Here is a 16,847-nt window from a genome sequence, read left to right on the forward strand (position 1 = left end):
TTAAACAAAAAGTATCAAATAAAGAATCAAAGTACATTTTTTAACCTTAAAAAAAAGCGTGACCTGACAAAGGTTTCTACATGATGACTACACAGCTCAGTTGATAGATGGCAGGGCGTCAGCACTCTAACCGACGCACCACTTTTTTTTATTTTCACACCACTTGATGACTAAGTTGAAGTCTCCATTTGAAAAACCCAGAAAAGAACACAGATGAGGTAAACTATTTAAGAAAAATTCTATTCACATCGTGGGGAAAAATAGGTAAAAAAAAAAACAAAACAGTTTGTTAACTACAATAGTAATCCAAGAAACAGTGCTCCCTCTTTCTTTATGGATAATGAATAAATAATCAACAAAAATGCTTTACATACCCCATGTAAGCAATTAGGGATTAAACGTCCATCTTAATGTTTTGTCCTTGTGCACTGTCAGACTTTATAAGTCACTAATGCAGCCTTGGAGAGAACAGAGAACACCCTTCTTTCTTGATATAACTGTTTAACTCACTCCTGTTCTAGCAGTCGGCTCTAGCTAAATAAAGCACATAACTCTGTTTGTCATGCCTGAATAAAACCAAAAGAAACATAAACCGAATGGCCCCCATGTCTGAATGACAAAAAGGCTTTACTTTAACAGACAGATGAAAATAGCAGTGTACGTATTTCAGGCCTGAAAAGGGCCTTGGATGGATGGATGCATCACAGGGGATCAGTCACTTTTACAAAAGTAATTTTCCATGTTGTTTCTTTATATTTCCTCTTCCGTCATGTTTTCCTGTGTTTGTATTTCAGGAGGAAACACGCTGTACCTGTGGCAGTTCCTGATGGAGCTGTTGCAGGACCGACAGGTCTGCCCCCGCTACATTAAATGGACTAATCCCCACGCAGGAATCTTCAAGTTGGTGAACTCAAAAGCTGTGGCCAGACTGTGGGGCAAACACAAGAACAAGCCAGATATGAATTATGAGACGATGGGCAGAGCACTCAGGTACATTGGAATTTTTAAATGAGTTTCCAAAATTATGTTTTTTTATGATGTTTATGTTTTATATGTTAGCATCTGCTCCCATGTATCATTGTTGATGTCTTTTTATGCTCCTTGTACATAATAAATTTCTTTAGGGGCAATAAAGGTTTCATTCACTAGTTAAGGAGAGTTAAGGCTGCTCAAAAATGTTCATATTACTTTGAAGAAAATGTGTGTGTAGATATATAGTTTGCTTTGTTTATGCTCAGTGTTTGTGTTCATGTAGGTACTACTACCAGAGAGGCATTCTAAACAAGGTTGAAGGTCAGCGTCTTGTCTACCAGTTCACCTCTCTGCCCAAAGACATGATTTATATCACAGATGGAGATGGCACCAAAGAGGAAGAAGATTACGACGACAATAGTGGCAACGATGAGGATGTGAGTGATGACTCTGATGACAGCACAATACCTTCCAGTGACCATTCGGTGGAGGAGGAAGATTCACACCCACCACAGAAGAAAATACCATCCAGCTCTGTCCGAGCCCCGCCTGCACAGCGGACCAGGCCCGCTCCCAGGCCGTTGGGTCAGCGTGACACCGTCCTGCGGCCCACCAGCACTAGCTTGATCCAGGAGCAGCATTTGCCCATTGTGTCTGCTGAGATGCTGCGGACCCTCCAGAACCTGCCAAAGGTCCAGTCCCTGCAGCCGGCGGGTCACGCCTCGGTCTTTAAAACGGCTCAGCTGTTGGGAAGTCTGTGTGAGCGACAGGCTGCTGCGGCGGTCGTTGTGAACAGTAATGGTGCATGGGAGAGAGCTGATGAAAAGTCACACCCAGGACAGAAAACTCCCCGAGTGGAGACTCCAGAGCTGGTGCCCCTCACCAGCTCTGACCAGTAGAAAAGACCAACGCCCAGTCATGCCCAAACACACACACACACATACACTCCACTCACTCAGGACCCATTACAGAGCTGCACTTCGCTGTGGCGATGCACCCAGGGCCAATATTTCTTAAGTGCATAGCATGTTGATTCCACCAGGCGCGGCTGTGTCTTGGCTGGCAGAGCTGATCATGGCCATCCTAGATGGTGCTTGTGATTGCACCAGCACCTGCTCCACTACATAGACGACGAGTCTATTTTTGAGAGACACCACATTGAGCTGCACAGAGCAGATCATGTTGAGCAGGAATACACAGGAATAATGTAGAGAATCTTGATTAATTCTCAAAATAAAACACCCTGCACAAACTCCCAATCGTACAAAACAAAGAAACAGCTGCATCGTCTTCTGACTGCGACTCTGGAGTTCATGTGATTCCACCAGAAATTTCCCTGCTCTGATATATTCAGGCTTGATTTATGTTTAACGGCGCTGCATCAAGTTGCACAGAGCAGCCGGGCAGGAGGTCAGACACAGGAACAGCTTAGAGCATCTGGTGAATTTTCAAAATAAAAAACACTGTGCAGAGTCCCAATCGTAAAAACAGACAAAAAAGAATGCACTTAAAGCTTCTACATTTTGAGTTGTTCTCCAACCATGTTGACACGCAGAGAAATGTGAGTTTCCTGATAGCCGTTGCTAGCTAGTTGCTGGGTGCTATAACTTCCAGGAAACTGTGGGATGTGATACATCAGATAACATCAGAGAGTGAAGAAGAGAGTTGGTGCACATGACTAAACCTAACGTGAATAAAACTTTAATATTACCTCATCTATGAACATGATTTCTGAGTCATGTCAGATTGCCATTTCATTTCACACTAACACTAATTTGGAGGCAGACAGTAACTCTGAGGACCCCCTGGGGTTCACGGACCCCATGTTGAAGAGCCGTGGACTACACAATTAACTGTGGAAATAATTGGTAATGAAAATAATCATTAGCTGCAGCCCTTGTAGCCTACTTACCCATAGTAGAGGCACAAAAAATAATTAAAAATTGACCAAAATAACAAACTTTGAGAGCAAATCAACAAAATCAAGTAGGCAAATCGCTTCTGAAATGCTCCTAGTTGGGTGTGAAGCTGTGTGGACAGAAGAAAAAAAAAACAAAAGATGTCATCCAGCCGTGCCCAGTGGAATCAAGGTGCAAGTGTGGGAGTATTGATCTAGGACTACTTTGGTATTTTAGATTATATGATGAATTTGTAACAAAAGTAATTCTAGATGGGTGCTTTCCTCCCTGATATCTGAGTTGACAGGAAATTGTCAGGAACCAAAATCTCACAGCAATCAGCAGGTTAATTTCTAAGAAGAGAAGGACTTGTCCTTTATCTCAGCCTTCTATCATCCTCCAAAGCCGTTAACTATACGAGACACCAAAGACAGACATGCACTGGAATCTATTGCCTCTCTGCACCTTCTGCAGACAAACCCTTTGCTTGCACTTCACCTCCAGCGTTGTGGAGCAGATGATCTGATCAGCACACACACTGTGCCCTTCTTCTCTGCCTTTACTGTCAACACTTTCCAATTCCCACTTTGTTTTTTTTTTTACTCTCACATGCTGAATCATTCCTCCGCCTTGAAAATGGCTTTGCACTAATGTTTACCTCTGCTGTATGTATGTTTCTTCTCTAAGTGCCTGAAGATCTGTCCTTGCTTCCTCTGTTCCTGGTAATCGAGAGGTTATTGAGGGAAAACATTCCATATTATTATTTTTTATTAAGATTACTGAATTATGTTTGTATTGTGAAATGTTGAAAACAAGGGATCACTGTTATTTGTAGAATAGTAATTTAGCACTGCTGCTGTTTAGTTGATGTATCTATCCAGTGGACCTTCCTTCTGTTGACAATCACCAGTGAAATGGTGTTGTAGCCTCACTGCAAAACAAAAAAAAAAAAAAAAAGAAAAGAGAGAGAGAAAATTTCTAACTTCAAGTCAACTGGCCTCACTAAATTTTTGAGTTCTGAATCAAACTCTTACATTTTGAAATTAACTAAACAAAGTTTAGCCAACCTATAATCTTATGTTGAGATCATTTACTTTTCTTCTTTAGATAAACTTGAATGTTTGAGTTTAAGATACCCAAACACTTTGTATCTCAAAATTTTTTTACATTGACCTGTGAACCTGATTTGTCATTATTTTGGTGTTTGAAAACGAATTGGTTGCAGTTGAAGATATTAATTTATTAACCAGGGCTCAACAATAAGGATTTTTAAAAAAAAGAATTATTAATATATTCTGTTAATCAATGCTTAAAGTATTTTTCATGTAAAAATGTCAGAAAATGCTGTTGTCAACCTCTCAAATATGGAGATTTCCTGCTTTTCTCTATTTAATATCATATTAAACTGAATATTTTTGGTTTTGGACTGACAAAACAAGACATTTAAAGACTTGGGATGGACATTTTTCCCTATTTCTCTATTTTAAAGTTAATTACAATTAACTTTATTCTTGGTTGTTGTTAATAAATAAAATAATTTGTACAGGGACAAGTAAAAATTGACTTTGAGCAAGTAGATTTGTGAAAAAAAGTTAACACTGAGCCCTGCTAACCTTTAGTCACTTTTATTTCGATGAATTCACCAAACAATTTTTGAAATACATTTTTTTTGGGGGGCTTCTTACACTCAAAGGTTCAAGTTTATCTGAAGAAGAAAAGTAAAAACACGATTCGATGATAAAACTAAAAGTAAAAGTTTGCATTGGGCTCAAAACTCATAAATCTATTGAATTAAGTTGCCTTGAAATTTGTGTTTTCTCAACTTTTCTGTTTTTACAGTGCTGTAATTTCGCTACATCGCCTGCTGTAGTCATCCTGCCCCTATTTAGTCTCTCTGCTATGCACACATTCTGTTTAGTTGTTACACATATATAAATGTATACATGGACCTCTAAAGCCTTGATATCTTTATGTGTTATGTGTTATATACTGTATATCTGTGAACATGCTTGACTTTGTGCCTTGTTGCCATTTTCTCCCTCAGGTTCGTCAAAATTAGTTTCACTGCACCGACTGTGCTCTATGCAAGGAGTAAAGCGGCTGGCCCTTTATAATGAAGTGATGCTAAGTTGAGTGTTTTCTCTTCAGTTGATCTTAGTTTAGCCTCACAAAGCCACACCAACAAGTTCCCCTCACTCCAAATAAAAACTGAGCTTGTAGGAATTTAGGCTTCTGTGAGGCTAAACTTAGTGTATGAGATGCTTGTAACTGTGCCTTTGCCCCCAAGGGAACCCTATGCAAAATTGTTTTCACTTTATTATTGAGTAAACAGTTTATTTGGAATCGCCTCACTTTGCTCGATACTGTAAGTTTTACTGATGTGGATTTGTGAGCTTGTAGCAGAGGGAGAGGTGGACTTTGTTTCTTTATTTTGCTGCGTTTGCTTTCATGCAGTCCAGAGGTGTTGAAAAGATAATGGTCTGTTATATGAAATAAATGTAATTTTATCATCGTTTGTGTCAAGTTAATCTGCAAACCCACTGTCAGTGCCACTTTATGGTACTTTTAACTACTGCTCTTCTACATTTCTAAGGGCAATATTGTAATTTTTACTGAACTACATTTATTTTTTACAGATTTAGTTGCTTTGCAGATTCTGATTAATAATGCAACATTAGCCCCATCTTAACCTGCTGCAACATTAATGTGTTGAATATATTAATGTTATGTAATATATTTTAAATAATATATAATTATATAATATATATTATGGGTACTTTTACTTTCAGTATTTAAAGTATATCTGATTATAATATTTTTGTAGTTTTTACTTAGGTAATATTTTTGAATGCAGGTTTTTACTTTACTAAACTGGTATTGCAACTTTTGCCTTTAAATAAATGATCTGACTACTTCATCCACCATTGCTGAATGACACCCCACTAGATTTCAAAGGGAGATATTGCATTGTTTTACTTCACTGTATTTTTTTGACAGCTATGGTAACTAGCTACTTTGCAGATTAAGATCTTACTTGCAAAACAAGAATTAACTGGAATAATATATGTTGTTATAGAGGAAGCTTTGAAGGATACATTAGTTCCCTTTTCCTGATAATAATTTAATATAGAGCTATACAATATAAAACATTATTTTTACTGTGAGGCCTTAAGATATTTTACTTAATAATGCTAATATATTTGAATAATACACAGTTTTTAAGGCATGGCAACCCTTTTGTGTATTTTCTTTCCTGTTTTCTTATTAATTTGTGGTCCCCTATAGTAGTAACTTATCAAAAAAGGGGGGAAACGGAGGTATACTTTATATCCCTCCCACCATCCCACCCTATAATCCCCACGTCCCAGCAATAATAACATGAACATGAATGGTAATACATTTGATTAAGAAAGAAAAAAAAAATAATGAAGTAAAACAAATAGGGTTTGGCTCAGGAAATACCTTAAAACAGTTAAGTTAGATTCCTTATGTATGTATATGATGAACAGAGTGCGTTTTATATAGTTAAAGAAATGCGCTGTTGTTTTAGGAAGCTGTCGTGTCGTGTGTCCTCCAGGCCGGCAGGGGGCGCAGCGGCAGTGTGAGCGCTCAGCGCTGTGCAGGTGGATGTTGACAGGCCTGGTGCTGCTGCTGCTGCTGTGTGTAGTTTCTCCACGTCTTGCTAGAACTTTCCTGCTGCCGTAGAAACACTGTTGACGTCCACAGCAAACACATGGCAACCGAACGGCAAGTGAAACTTGACATATAAATAAGCTTATATCATATTTTCATACATTTATTTGTGCGCAGCGCGTTAACGATGAGTCTCTCCTCTGGTTTTAGCAGCTTCCCCGACAGCTTCATTGACGATGATCCACAGAAAGCTCTGGAGGTAAACATTAGCTTTAGCTAACCAGAAACTAATAACGAGCGATTTTAATAAATATCTGGTTGCTCTTTGTGGCTCTTACATTATGCTGAAGTTCTTCTTATCCACTGTTATGTAGAGCTAGCTTTATAAACTGTGTGTGGTGTCCGTGATGTTAATGTTAACACTGTAATTCGCCAGCCGAGTTAGCTAACGTTACCGGTTAGCTATTCATTGGGACGTCTTTATAACTTTAAGTAACAGTACTGTTTCTAAAGTAGTAGGTTATTTATTTTGTTGTACTTTAACCCCATTGAAAAAGCAACTTTGGCGGTTATCACTGGGTGACGTTAGAGATGCAGCCGTTTTTAGACACGCGTGCAGTGTCATCCTCAGTAGACTGAAATAGATATTACTAACCAGCTGTGGAAGAAATACTCAAATCTTTTACATAGGGAAGCAGTAATACCAGTCTAATATTCAGAAGAACTGCAAGTACAAATGTGTTAGCATTTAAATGTACTATTAAAAGTAAAAGTATTCATCATTATGCAGAATGGCCCCTTTCAGAATCCCATGTATTATTTTAGGTGATTTTCATGTTGCAGCTTTTGAAGGTGGAACTAATTTCAGCTAGTGTCTACACTGCTGGATTAATGTGTTATAATGCATCACGTGTTAACAGCTGAGTTATATTTTGTATTAATAACCCGAATTTGCAAAGTAATTAGAATCAAAAGTTATCAGATAAGCTGGGTGGGAAGTTGACTTTTTAAAACGTGAACATCTGCCAGCCACTGAGAGATAAAAGTTCTAATTCACCAGATACTCTTTTGTACATCATTATTTTGTGTCTGAAATTTATCAGCCACTTTAATATTTTACCCGCATTTGACAGGTGCACATAAGTGCAGTGGAGTGCAGAGTACAGTGTTGGCTTCTAGAATGTAGTGGAGAAGAAGTACAAGTTCCTCAAAACTGTACTTAAGCGCAATACTTGAGTAAATGTACTTTGTTACTTTCCACCACTGTCATTAATGAGTGCTATTTACTAGTTTTTTTGGGGGGGTTTTGACTTTCCTTGTAGTTATTCATTATCATTACTATTACAACTACCACTGAAGTTCAGACCAAACATGCAGTACTCATTAATGCCACTCAGAGTTAATCAGCACTTATACTACTTTATTTGTCAAATAGATCCCAGAATAATAAATTACCTTTACAAAGTGGCTGGTAGTGGCAATCTAGCGAACAGAGGAGACAAACATGTCAGCCAGTGTCTGCTTTTATTTAGTGTTACTTTTTTTTTACCATTATTATTACGGCTGGATGATATGTGTGGAAACGTTTTCCACATAAAATATTTTATTTCTGTCAATAATAATTGAAGAAGAGGGAAAAAAGTTGAATTTAAACGCTTTTTATTTAGCCACACAGGTAATAATTTTAATGTGAAGACAATGATGAAAAACATACACAAATAAAATAAGGTTAAATGAATGCCCTCACCTTGATACACATTAAGTACTGCTGAGCTGACTTGTCCCTTTTTATAACTTCCTCGCCGTCTGCGCTCCTCGCTGTCTGTGTTGTTGTGTCACACGGCGCAATTGAACAGCACACCTGTGTGTCACTCTAAGCACACTCTGAGGATGGATTCATTATGTTCTTTCATTGCAGTTTCCATTGAATAGATTTACGTGAAACCATTAAACATTCTATTGAACAGTTTTCTTATTGCTGACTCTATTGTGTCTATTGTCTATTGATACATATCTTGTTGTTTTATTGCTCAGGCCTAATTATTACAAGTGTTTCTGAACCAAAGCAGTGCTCTTAGCTGTCCGCTTTTAATGGCTTCTCTTTACTTGTAGGCACTAAATGAGGCCTTGCAGGGAGACTACGACAACGCTGAGTGGTTTTGCCAGCGTGCCTATGCCCACACACTTCTCAAAAACTACAGCTGTAAGTCTACATAAATGTATTGATAGACATGTCTTTTAAAGAAGGCTTGCAGGAAATATTAATGTTTTCAAATCTGTGTTGTTTCTCGGTAACTGTCTGCCTGTGGTGTATGGGTACAATTTGGTACTGTGAGGCTCAAACACTGGAGTAGCTGTTGTGGTCAAGGGCTGCCACTAACGATTTTCATTACAGATTAATCTGCAGATTATTTCATGATTAATGTAACTGACTGTGTTAAATGGACATATGATAACACTGATATCGATCACAGACCCCTGAATTGAATTAAATCGAAATCATATCATGGCAGACTTTGTGATATCAGCAATTATCATATCGTTGTCCAAATAATCAATATAATATCACATTGTGATGAAACGTGATTTACACACAAACTGATTAATCAACTAATCATTGCAGCTCTATTATGATTCTGACTGCAGAAAAGAACGTTTGCTGTGAGATCCTTTAAATAGCAGCCTAATAATACTGGCACCAGTCAGCAATCACTGGAGGAAATTTGTGTGGTATGAATATTCATTTTCTGAACGATACAGCCTGGATGAATGCACAGGATATCTATAATAAACACAGCAATGTCTTCTCTTCACAGGTGCTGTTGATGATGCCAAAAAAGCACAGCAGCTACAACCCAGCCTTCCTCTTGCCTTCATGCGAACAGGGTTTGTATTATAATATGATAAAGGAAATGTTGTTTGCAAAAGCTGTAGTGCAAAGTTGACAGAATTTTGTATGACAAGTGCAACTTTTCTCCACAGCTAGTCATTAAGTTTATTGTCAATAATTACTTGAGTCATTTGATTTCTTAAATAAGTAAGTACATTTTTTTTTATGTAGCACCTTTTAAAACAATGTATGTACACGCACATACATTTACATATGATATTAAACACAACAATGACTGTACATATATAAAGCCATGATGGTGAGATTATAACTCTGGGAAGATGAGTCAGTAAAAATGAGTTTTGAGAAGTTTTTTAAAGCTTTTTATAAATAAGTTGTATGATAAGGCATATGATCCAAATTTTGTGTGTCAGAAGAAGTCATTTTCAGTTTACCAAGATTATCCGATCTAAGTGTATGTGACATGTGTTTTTTTCCCTCCCTACTGCAGAATAGCAGAATACCATCTTCGCCACTATGAGTCCGCACATGCAGCTTTCACGCAGGGACACCAACTGGATGGTGAGTACAGCTTATTTTGGCCTGCAGTACAAACTTCCCATCATCCCACTCTCTGGTACCAACCACTGTTCGCAGCAGTGCCCTGTCTGCTTCACTCTCCTCATTCACTACAAAGTGATAAAATATTAAAGGCAAGGCAACTTTATTTATAAAGCGTATTTCATACACAGAAGCAATTTGAGGTTATTTACATAAAGATGTTTGAAAAGATAAGAAGAATAAAATAACAAAATAGTGTTTAAAAGAGAGATTAAAGGCAAAAAAGTACTGTTTTTAGCATAAAACAGTGCAGGCCTGACAGTGCAGTTTAAAGGCAGTAATGAACATAAATGTCTTTAGCCTGTCTTTTTTTTTTAGTTACAGTTGATGTAAATCTGAAGTATGAATTCTAAATACATAAATTTTATTTAGTGCTTTCACCATGGCCCTGTGTATCACCCTCAAATATAGCTCTGGTTAACAATGGTTATATTACTGTAATATGACAAGGTTCACAAACATTGAGTGTCAGTTGGTCCTTTATACTGTATTAGATCTGCATCTAACAGTTATTCTTGTTATGGTGAATCTGCTGATTATTTTAAGTGATTTATTAATCATTTAAAATGTCAGAAGTGGTGAAAAATGCACCACCTCTAAAAAAAAAAAAAAAAAAAAAGCTTAAGGTGACATCTTTAAATACTTAATTTCATCTGACCAATGCTCCAAACTTCTATTAAAACTAATGTAACAAATGACAGAGAGAAGCAGCAAATCCTCACATTTGAGAAGCCAATGTTAAAAGAAAGTTTGGCATTTGTGTTCAGTCATTAGTTTTATTTAATTGTAGTTTATTTGATCAGTTGATTCTCAGAGTAGTAGCAGATTCATTTTATGTTGGTCAGCTAATTGACTAAAATTAATCAATACATACATACATAGGTGTCACTTAAATGTCCTATATTGTGGGCCAGTGATTTTTATTTTCACCTCATTTTTACAAAGAAAGAATTCTTTTATTTGCATAAAAAATCATTTGGTGACATGCCATAATTTTACTGACTTAAAATGAAAACTTTAGAGTCCTTAGTGATTGTGGGATTGTGTTTGGCTCGAGGATCCATCCATGGATAAGGATTAAAAGATTTCAAGCTTGAATTTCAGAGTGTTAGTACGTGTCTAGATCACGCGAGCTAGTGAAGCTGGTGTCCATCCACATTGTTCACAACTGTAACCATTATCAACCACACCATTTCCACCATTTTCAGTATACAGTACATATCAGTTATGACCAAAATCTCAATTTTTCTTTATTTGTCCAACATAAGGTCATCCAAGACATACACAACAACACAGGGTTGCAAATTCTGTGCATTTTTCTTAACCAGTAGTTAAGCATGTTAACAATCAATGTTTCATTCATCTTTTTTCTCAGCTTAATTATTATTTAAATAATTCTTGTCACATTATTCATGCAAAAAGTTAATTAATGTAACACAATGAGTTTAAACAAAAATAATAATAAAACAATAAGGCTCTCACTGGAAATGTCTGCTCCTGTCCACCTGTCCTTATCCAACAAACTCAAAATAGTGTCAAACAGGATCCTATTACTGCCATTTCTAGACTAACAAGGCAGACCAAACTAAATCGTAACTAAACCTGTGAGATACAGAGAAGTGCATGCAAAACATATATTGTCGGTTAATACATTTTTAATCTGTCAAATTCTTAACGGCGATTAATGATTAATCATTAACATCCGTACTACGACACATGGATTCTCTCTTCATTATATTTGTATATGCTTGATTCTCTATTTATCACTGACCTAGAAACTTGTGCTACTTTTGTGATAATTAAAGCAACTTTGGCATTGAAAAGACAGCTGGATCTGTACTGAAGAATGTGAAACGCTGTTAAAGCAGTGGCTATAACAGCATCGCTGTCATCAAGGCATGAGTGGATTTAAATGGTTATATTTCAGTACATGTCAGTACAGAATAAGCTAATATTATGATAAAAAGACATGCTTTTGTCTGGTGACTCTATAAGGCTCTGTTGGACAAAATTAAATCAGTGGGGTGGTGGGAAAAGATCAGTATCGTTATTAAAAGAGGTGTGGATCAATTTTTTAAATGTATTTTGCTGGCAAAATGTGCCTCTCCTTTGGGCTGCTGATAGATCCCATATGAATGTCTTGAACACACATTGTATTTATGCATGTTTTCTTTGTAACCTCTGCTTTGGAAACAGAAATATTAAATTAATACTTTTAGCCTTCAACAGCACTTACCAACAGCACTTACTGAAACTACTTCAGACTTCATTACCACCTTGAATGCACTCAGATATTTTCATTAAATTCTCTAATTGAGCGTCTTTTTAATCTATCAGCATATATTACATTGAAACACAGCAAGACAGTAAATTTCTGTTCTGTTTTGTGCTCTCCACAGTTTCTGACAAATCATTCGAGATCTGGATCAAGCGGTGTGAGGAGATGGTGGGAGGTAAGTGGCAGAACTGTTGCTTCAATCATATCTTTATTTTTATTAAAGGCATATTATGCGGCTACCTTTGTATTTTCTCATATTTGTATTATCATCAGTGCTGTGCTCAGGATGCTTTACTACCCTAAAACATCCTGGTATTTGACATCCTGGGAATATGACTCAACGTTCAGCCATCTTTCTGGTCCATTTACAAACAGCAATTAACAAATTCTACTTATACTACCTTTGAGGACAGACCAGTTTTTGGGGCTGATATTGGTCTTTTTTTGGTTAATTACAAATTTGAGCTGTCACAATAACAGAGTTTTAAGCTTTAATATAATGTTAGGATAAAAAAAAAAGATACCCTGTACCTCTTTAGATACCATAGCAAAAAGAATAAAAAGTCCTAGGCACACAGAATATCAATGAACACAATCTGGTTTGCTGCAAAACAAATTTCAGGCAGGACAATAAAGACTGAACTGAGGTCTTGAATGAGTACTTAGATGATTTTTTTATAGCTTAGGTGCGTTTGATATAATGAAATGTTTGTATTGTTTCTAAACGCCTGGTGTTAAAAAAGTTTAATTGTTTTGAATTATTTAAAAAGCTGAAAGGTGTCAAATATTAGCACAAAATTTAGCTTGTAGCGGTTTGAAAGGAGACACCTTTAACATATTTAATCAAATCATTAGATGACCATGATACGTCATCAGAGATCAGTGAAACCTGTTTAGTTGAAATACTCACTTCCCTGACAACAACACTATAGCTGTGGCATCCTCCTTTCAAAATTTGTTTTCTGGGCTGGAATAACTTTTTATACGCCGTCAGTAAGAGTTCAATTACTGCCAAATGAGAAAGTGTCCATTAGTAATTTTGTAGAAGGTTTAGATGTTTATAACAGTTAAATTAAGCAACATGTTAATGGAGTCTGGCAGGCAGTCACTTAACTTGAAGTCCAGAGTGTGTATTTTCAGAGGTGTGGGCTTTTGTTCTCAGGCTTTACATTGACAGACAATTGACAATTATAAACAGCTGATCAACTCGGTGTAGGACTCATTGCTTGTAATTGTCAATTTTTGATGTTACCTGCGTTCCTGCAGATCTGGGGCGGAGGGGAGAGGGGAACACAACTTGCTTTAGCCATAGATTGTATATTTAACAGGATGTCAACCTGCTATAGTCATTTTTGTAGTCAATTATGCCTATAGCAGTTTTAAGATAAAGTGCTTGAAAAATCTATGACTAGCTGCACTCTGACCTTTATATACTAATACCTCCTTGCTATGAAACACTAAGCTAATGGCACAGCCAGGGAGCTGATCAGCCCCATCTGATCAAAGAAATGAGCGTGCACGCATCCATGAATCTACAGTATGTATTTGCAGCGGCGGAGTGTGCAGGCAGCGCTGCTTAGTCAAATAAAAGATGCATGCCGTGTCTGGGTGGTGTGTTTCTGTTTTCTGGTGATGCCTGGGCCCTCTGGATCATCTCAAGTAAACAAGAGCATGAGTTTTGACAAACACGCTTCACACCCGCATGCACACGTACTCCCAGGAGCGGTATGATTCATCAGAGTTAACGTTACTGATGTTTGAAAGCCCCCAATGAGACCCAACCCCTTCACAAGCCCGCTCACAGACAGCATGCGCACACACAAACAAATGCACACCAGGGTGCACATCAAAACTTGAAAGTACCCTACTTGGCGCTTGCTCACGCTCACACCAGGAGCAGTCGTCGTGTCTTCTGGTGTGTTTACCACCAGCTAGCGCAAACACACACACACACACAACACCTGGTTATTCCATCACATGTGGCATTCTGCTTGTTTTAAAGACACACACATACAGTCTTTTTCTCCCTACTCCCTGTTTCAAACGCGACCTCATTAAGACAACATTAACACGCCTCCTATCATCTCATGTCTCTCTTCCCTTACTGGAATGAAGTCAGTGAATAATGTATGATAGCATGCTGGTAAACGGTGATCAGGCTTGCTTGAGCTCACAGAGCTGTTAATGGGCGTGGATGGGCCAGTAAACAAACTGGTGGCAAGGATGGGAGAGTGAGTGTGGCTGTCTATGTGGGGGCACATCCGTCTTCTGTTTGTGGACAAGTGTGCGTTAGCTTTAAAGTTCTTATAGCTATATCATCATATTTTACAGTTCGATTTACCTTAAGGGGTGTATTAAATGTTTCCTGACATACACCCACATTTTTCTCCTCCTTTTGCAGAGCAGACACAGATCGGCAGCGGCAACAGGGTGAGTTTCTCTGCTCGGCCACCTGGGGGCATTGTTGCTCTCAGCATCAGTAGAGAGCAGCAGCAGCGTGTACAGTATGTTTCTGCTTCAAAGAATGAAGCCTTACTAAGCTTCTTTTGTTGTTGATGTGTTTTTTTTCTCATTTTTGTCCTTTTTGTTTCATCCCTCTGCCTCATCACCACATCCTCATCTCTAATTGTCGTTCTGTCTCGGTGGGCTGAATGACCCAGCAGACACCAGCAGCTCCGTCAGTGAAGTAAGTGCATAAATGTAAATACGCCTTATCTAGGCATCTGTTTTATGTTTGTTATGTTTATTCTATTTATTATACCAGCATAATGATTAACTAAGTCTTACTGTGTTAAAGCAGCACCGCTCTGTATAACTAGGTGAATACAATACAGAGGATACACGATGCATGTTAATGATGAAGCTGCCTTTTATCATTTCAAGTTCTTGGTTTCATTAAGTTTATGTATTCTATTCATCATTTTAGTGGGGAAAATAGAAAAAGTCTTCTTTTTTTGTTCTTTACTTTTTGTTGAGTTTTGTTTTAAAGAACACAGGTACACGAAAGTGATACATATGTCGCAACCACACACAAAACACACACTTTAAATAAAATAACATTTTTAAAAATTAAGAAGAATAAAATAAAAAACAATGGAAGGATCCATCTCTTAAGTCAGTGGTTCTCCTTTTCAACCTTTTCAAGTCATGACCCCTCAGAATGAGCAGGCTGGTACTTGTGACCCCCCACAAAAAAAAAATATATATATATATAAATAAATATTTCAAAAAGCCACAGAAAATCTGGTCCGAAGCTTAGTGGGAGCTTGATACTCTTTTGAAAATGCCGGCATCTTACTCTTTTCTCTTGATGGTGCTGCTGACAGACTTTCACATGACCCCCCTTCAGATTCAGTCTCTGCTTTCTGTTCAGTCTCCTGTCGGCCCGAGTCATGAGCTGGAATACTTTTTTTTTTTTTTTTTTTGAGAAGCCATCACTCTACAGTAGCTGTTCCGCGTGATAACCACGTGTTCCTGTAGCTGCTTGGTTAAGCACAATAGTGTGTTTTTTGTTTGTTTGTTTGTCCAAGAAGAACTCGTTATCGCACTCTTTGACCCTCACAAAACAAAGTCCATTCTAAGGCAAACGTAATCACTGCTACAGGCGATGTAATGTAAAAAAAACATTCTCCAGCCCCATTTTCCATCATGCCTAGTGCTGGACTGAGTAGATTGTCAAGTTATCTATTTTACAAAATGTTACTTCTTGTTAGTGTCTGGGTCTGTCCAGAAAATGGTGGTCTGTGTAGGTAATTTTCCACAACCATCTGATGACCCCCAGAAATTATCATGCGACCCTCCATGGGGTCCCAAACCCTAGGTTGTGAATCAGTCTTAAATGACCGAGAAAATCAATATATATACATGTATACATACTTTCATAAATGAGTAAATGTTTTGAGTCATTTTTAAAAAAAATATATATACAAAACTTCTGATTTCAGTTTTTAAATGTGAATATTTTCTGTTTTTTCGCTCCTCTATGACAGTCAACTGAGTATCTTTGGTTTGTGGACAAAACAAGAGATTTGAGGACATCATTTTGGACAGTGGGAAAACAGTGATCAACATTTTTCACCATTTTCAGACAACTAATCGATTACCTGAGAAAACAATTGACAGAATAATGGAGAATGAAAAGAATCATTAGTTGCTATCCTATTATAGATTTTCATCTTAAAAAGTGCCTTCAGGAACCAGCAGTCACGTCTCCAAAATGGAGCCACAGAGGAACAATTCCAGAAAATGCCCGTGGACTTTATAATCAGTTTTCTATGTTTCTTGCAGACACGACTGGTACCAAACAGAATCTCAAGTCATCGTCACAGTCATGGCAAAAAATGTACCCAAGGATGGTGTGTGTGTCAACTTCACGGAAAAAGAGGTATAAAGACACACTTAAATGCAGTATTGAAGTGAAGAGACTCTGTGTTTTCTCTATATGTGTGTGAGTGGAGCCGAGATGGGGTAGCTCTTGGGTGTTTCCTCAGGGGGGCCCATTAGATGGGTCTCAAACACACATACACACTCACACACTCACGCACACACACACACTCCCCATGGACCCAACTATGCCTCCAGTGGTGCCTTGTTAACATTGCTCCCAAAGTACAGA

General features: G+C 37.7%; 1 protein-coding gene across 5 annotated transcripts in view; it reads left to right on the top strand.

Moving 5' to 3' along the window:
- Nucleotides 1-16,847, top strand: part of sugt1 (SGT1 homolog, MIS12 kinetochore complex assembly cochaperone) — a 39,173-nt gene that overhangs the window by 5,941 nt on the left and 16,385 nt on the right. The window contains exons 1-9 of one of the 5 annotated variants that reach the window (XM_084731756.1): nt 6,546-6,617; nt 6,714-6,762; nt 8,616-8,706; nt 9,320-9,389; nt 9,845-9,915; nt 12,354-12,407; nt 14,634-14,662; nt 14,893-14,918; nt 16,520-16,616. In XM_084731756.1, coding sequence (XP_084587882.1) covers nt 6,604-6,617; nt 6,714-6,762; nt 8,616-8,706; nt 9,320-9,389; nt 9,845-9,915; nt 12,354-12,407; nt 14,634-14,662; nt 14,893-14,918; nt 16,520-16,616 — 501 coding nt within the window. In that variant the 5' untranslated portion in view covers nt 6,546-6,603. Of the gene's footprint in view, nt 1-794; nt 991-1,255; nt 2,225-6,545; nt 6,618-6,713; nt 6,763-8,615; nt 8,707-9,319; nt 9,390-9,844; nt 9,916-12,353; nt 12,408-14,633; nt 14,663-14,892; nt 14,919-16,519; nt 16,617-16,847 lie in introns of those variants that run through there. The other 4 variants (XM_084731758.1, XM_084731759.1, XM_084731760.1 and 1 more) reach the window with 4 other exon arrangements.

This window comes from Lutjanus erythropterus, chromosome 12, assembly GCF_056507025.1.
Source record: "Lutjanus erythropterus isolate fLutEry1 chromosome 12, fLutEry1.hap2, whole genome shotgun sequence".
Taxonomy (NCBI): Eukaryota; Metazoa; Chordata; class Actinopteri; order Lutjaniformes; family Lutjanidae; genus Lutjanus; species Lutjanus erythropterus.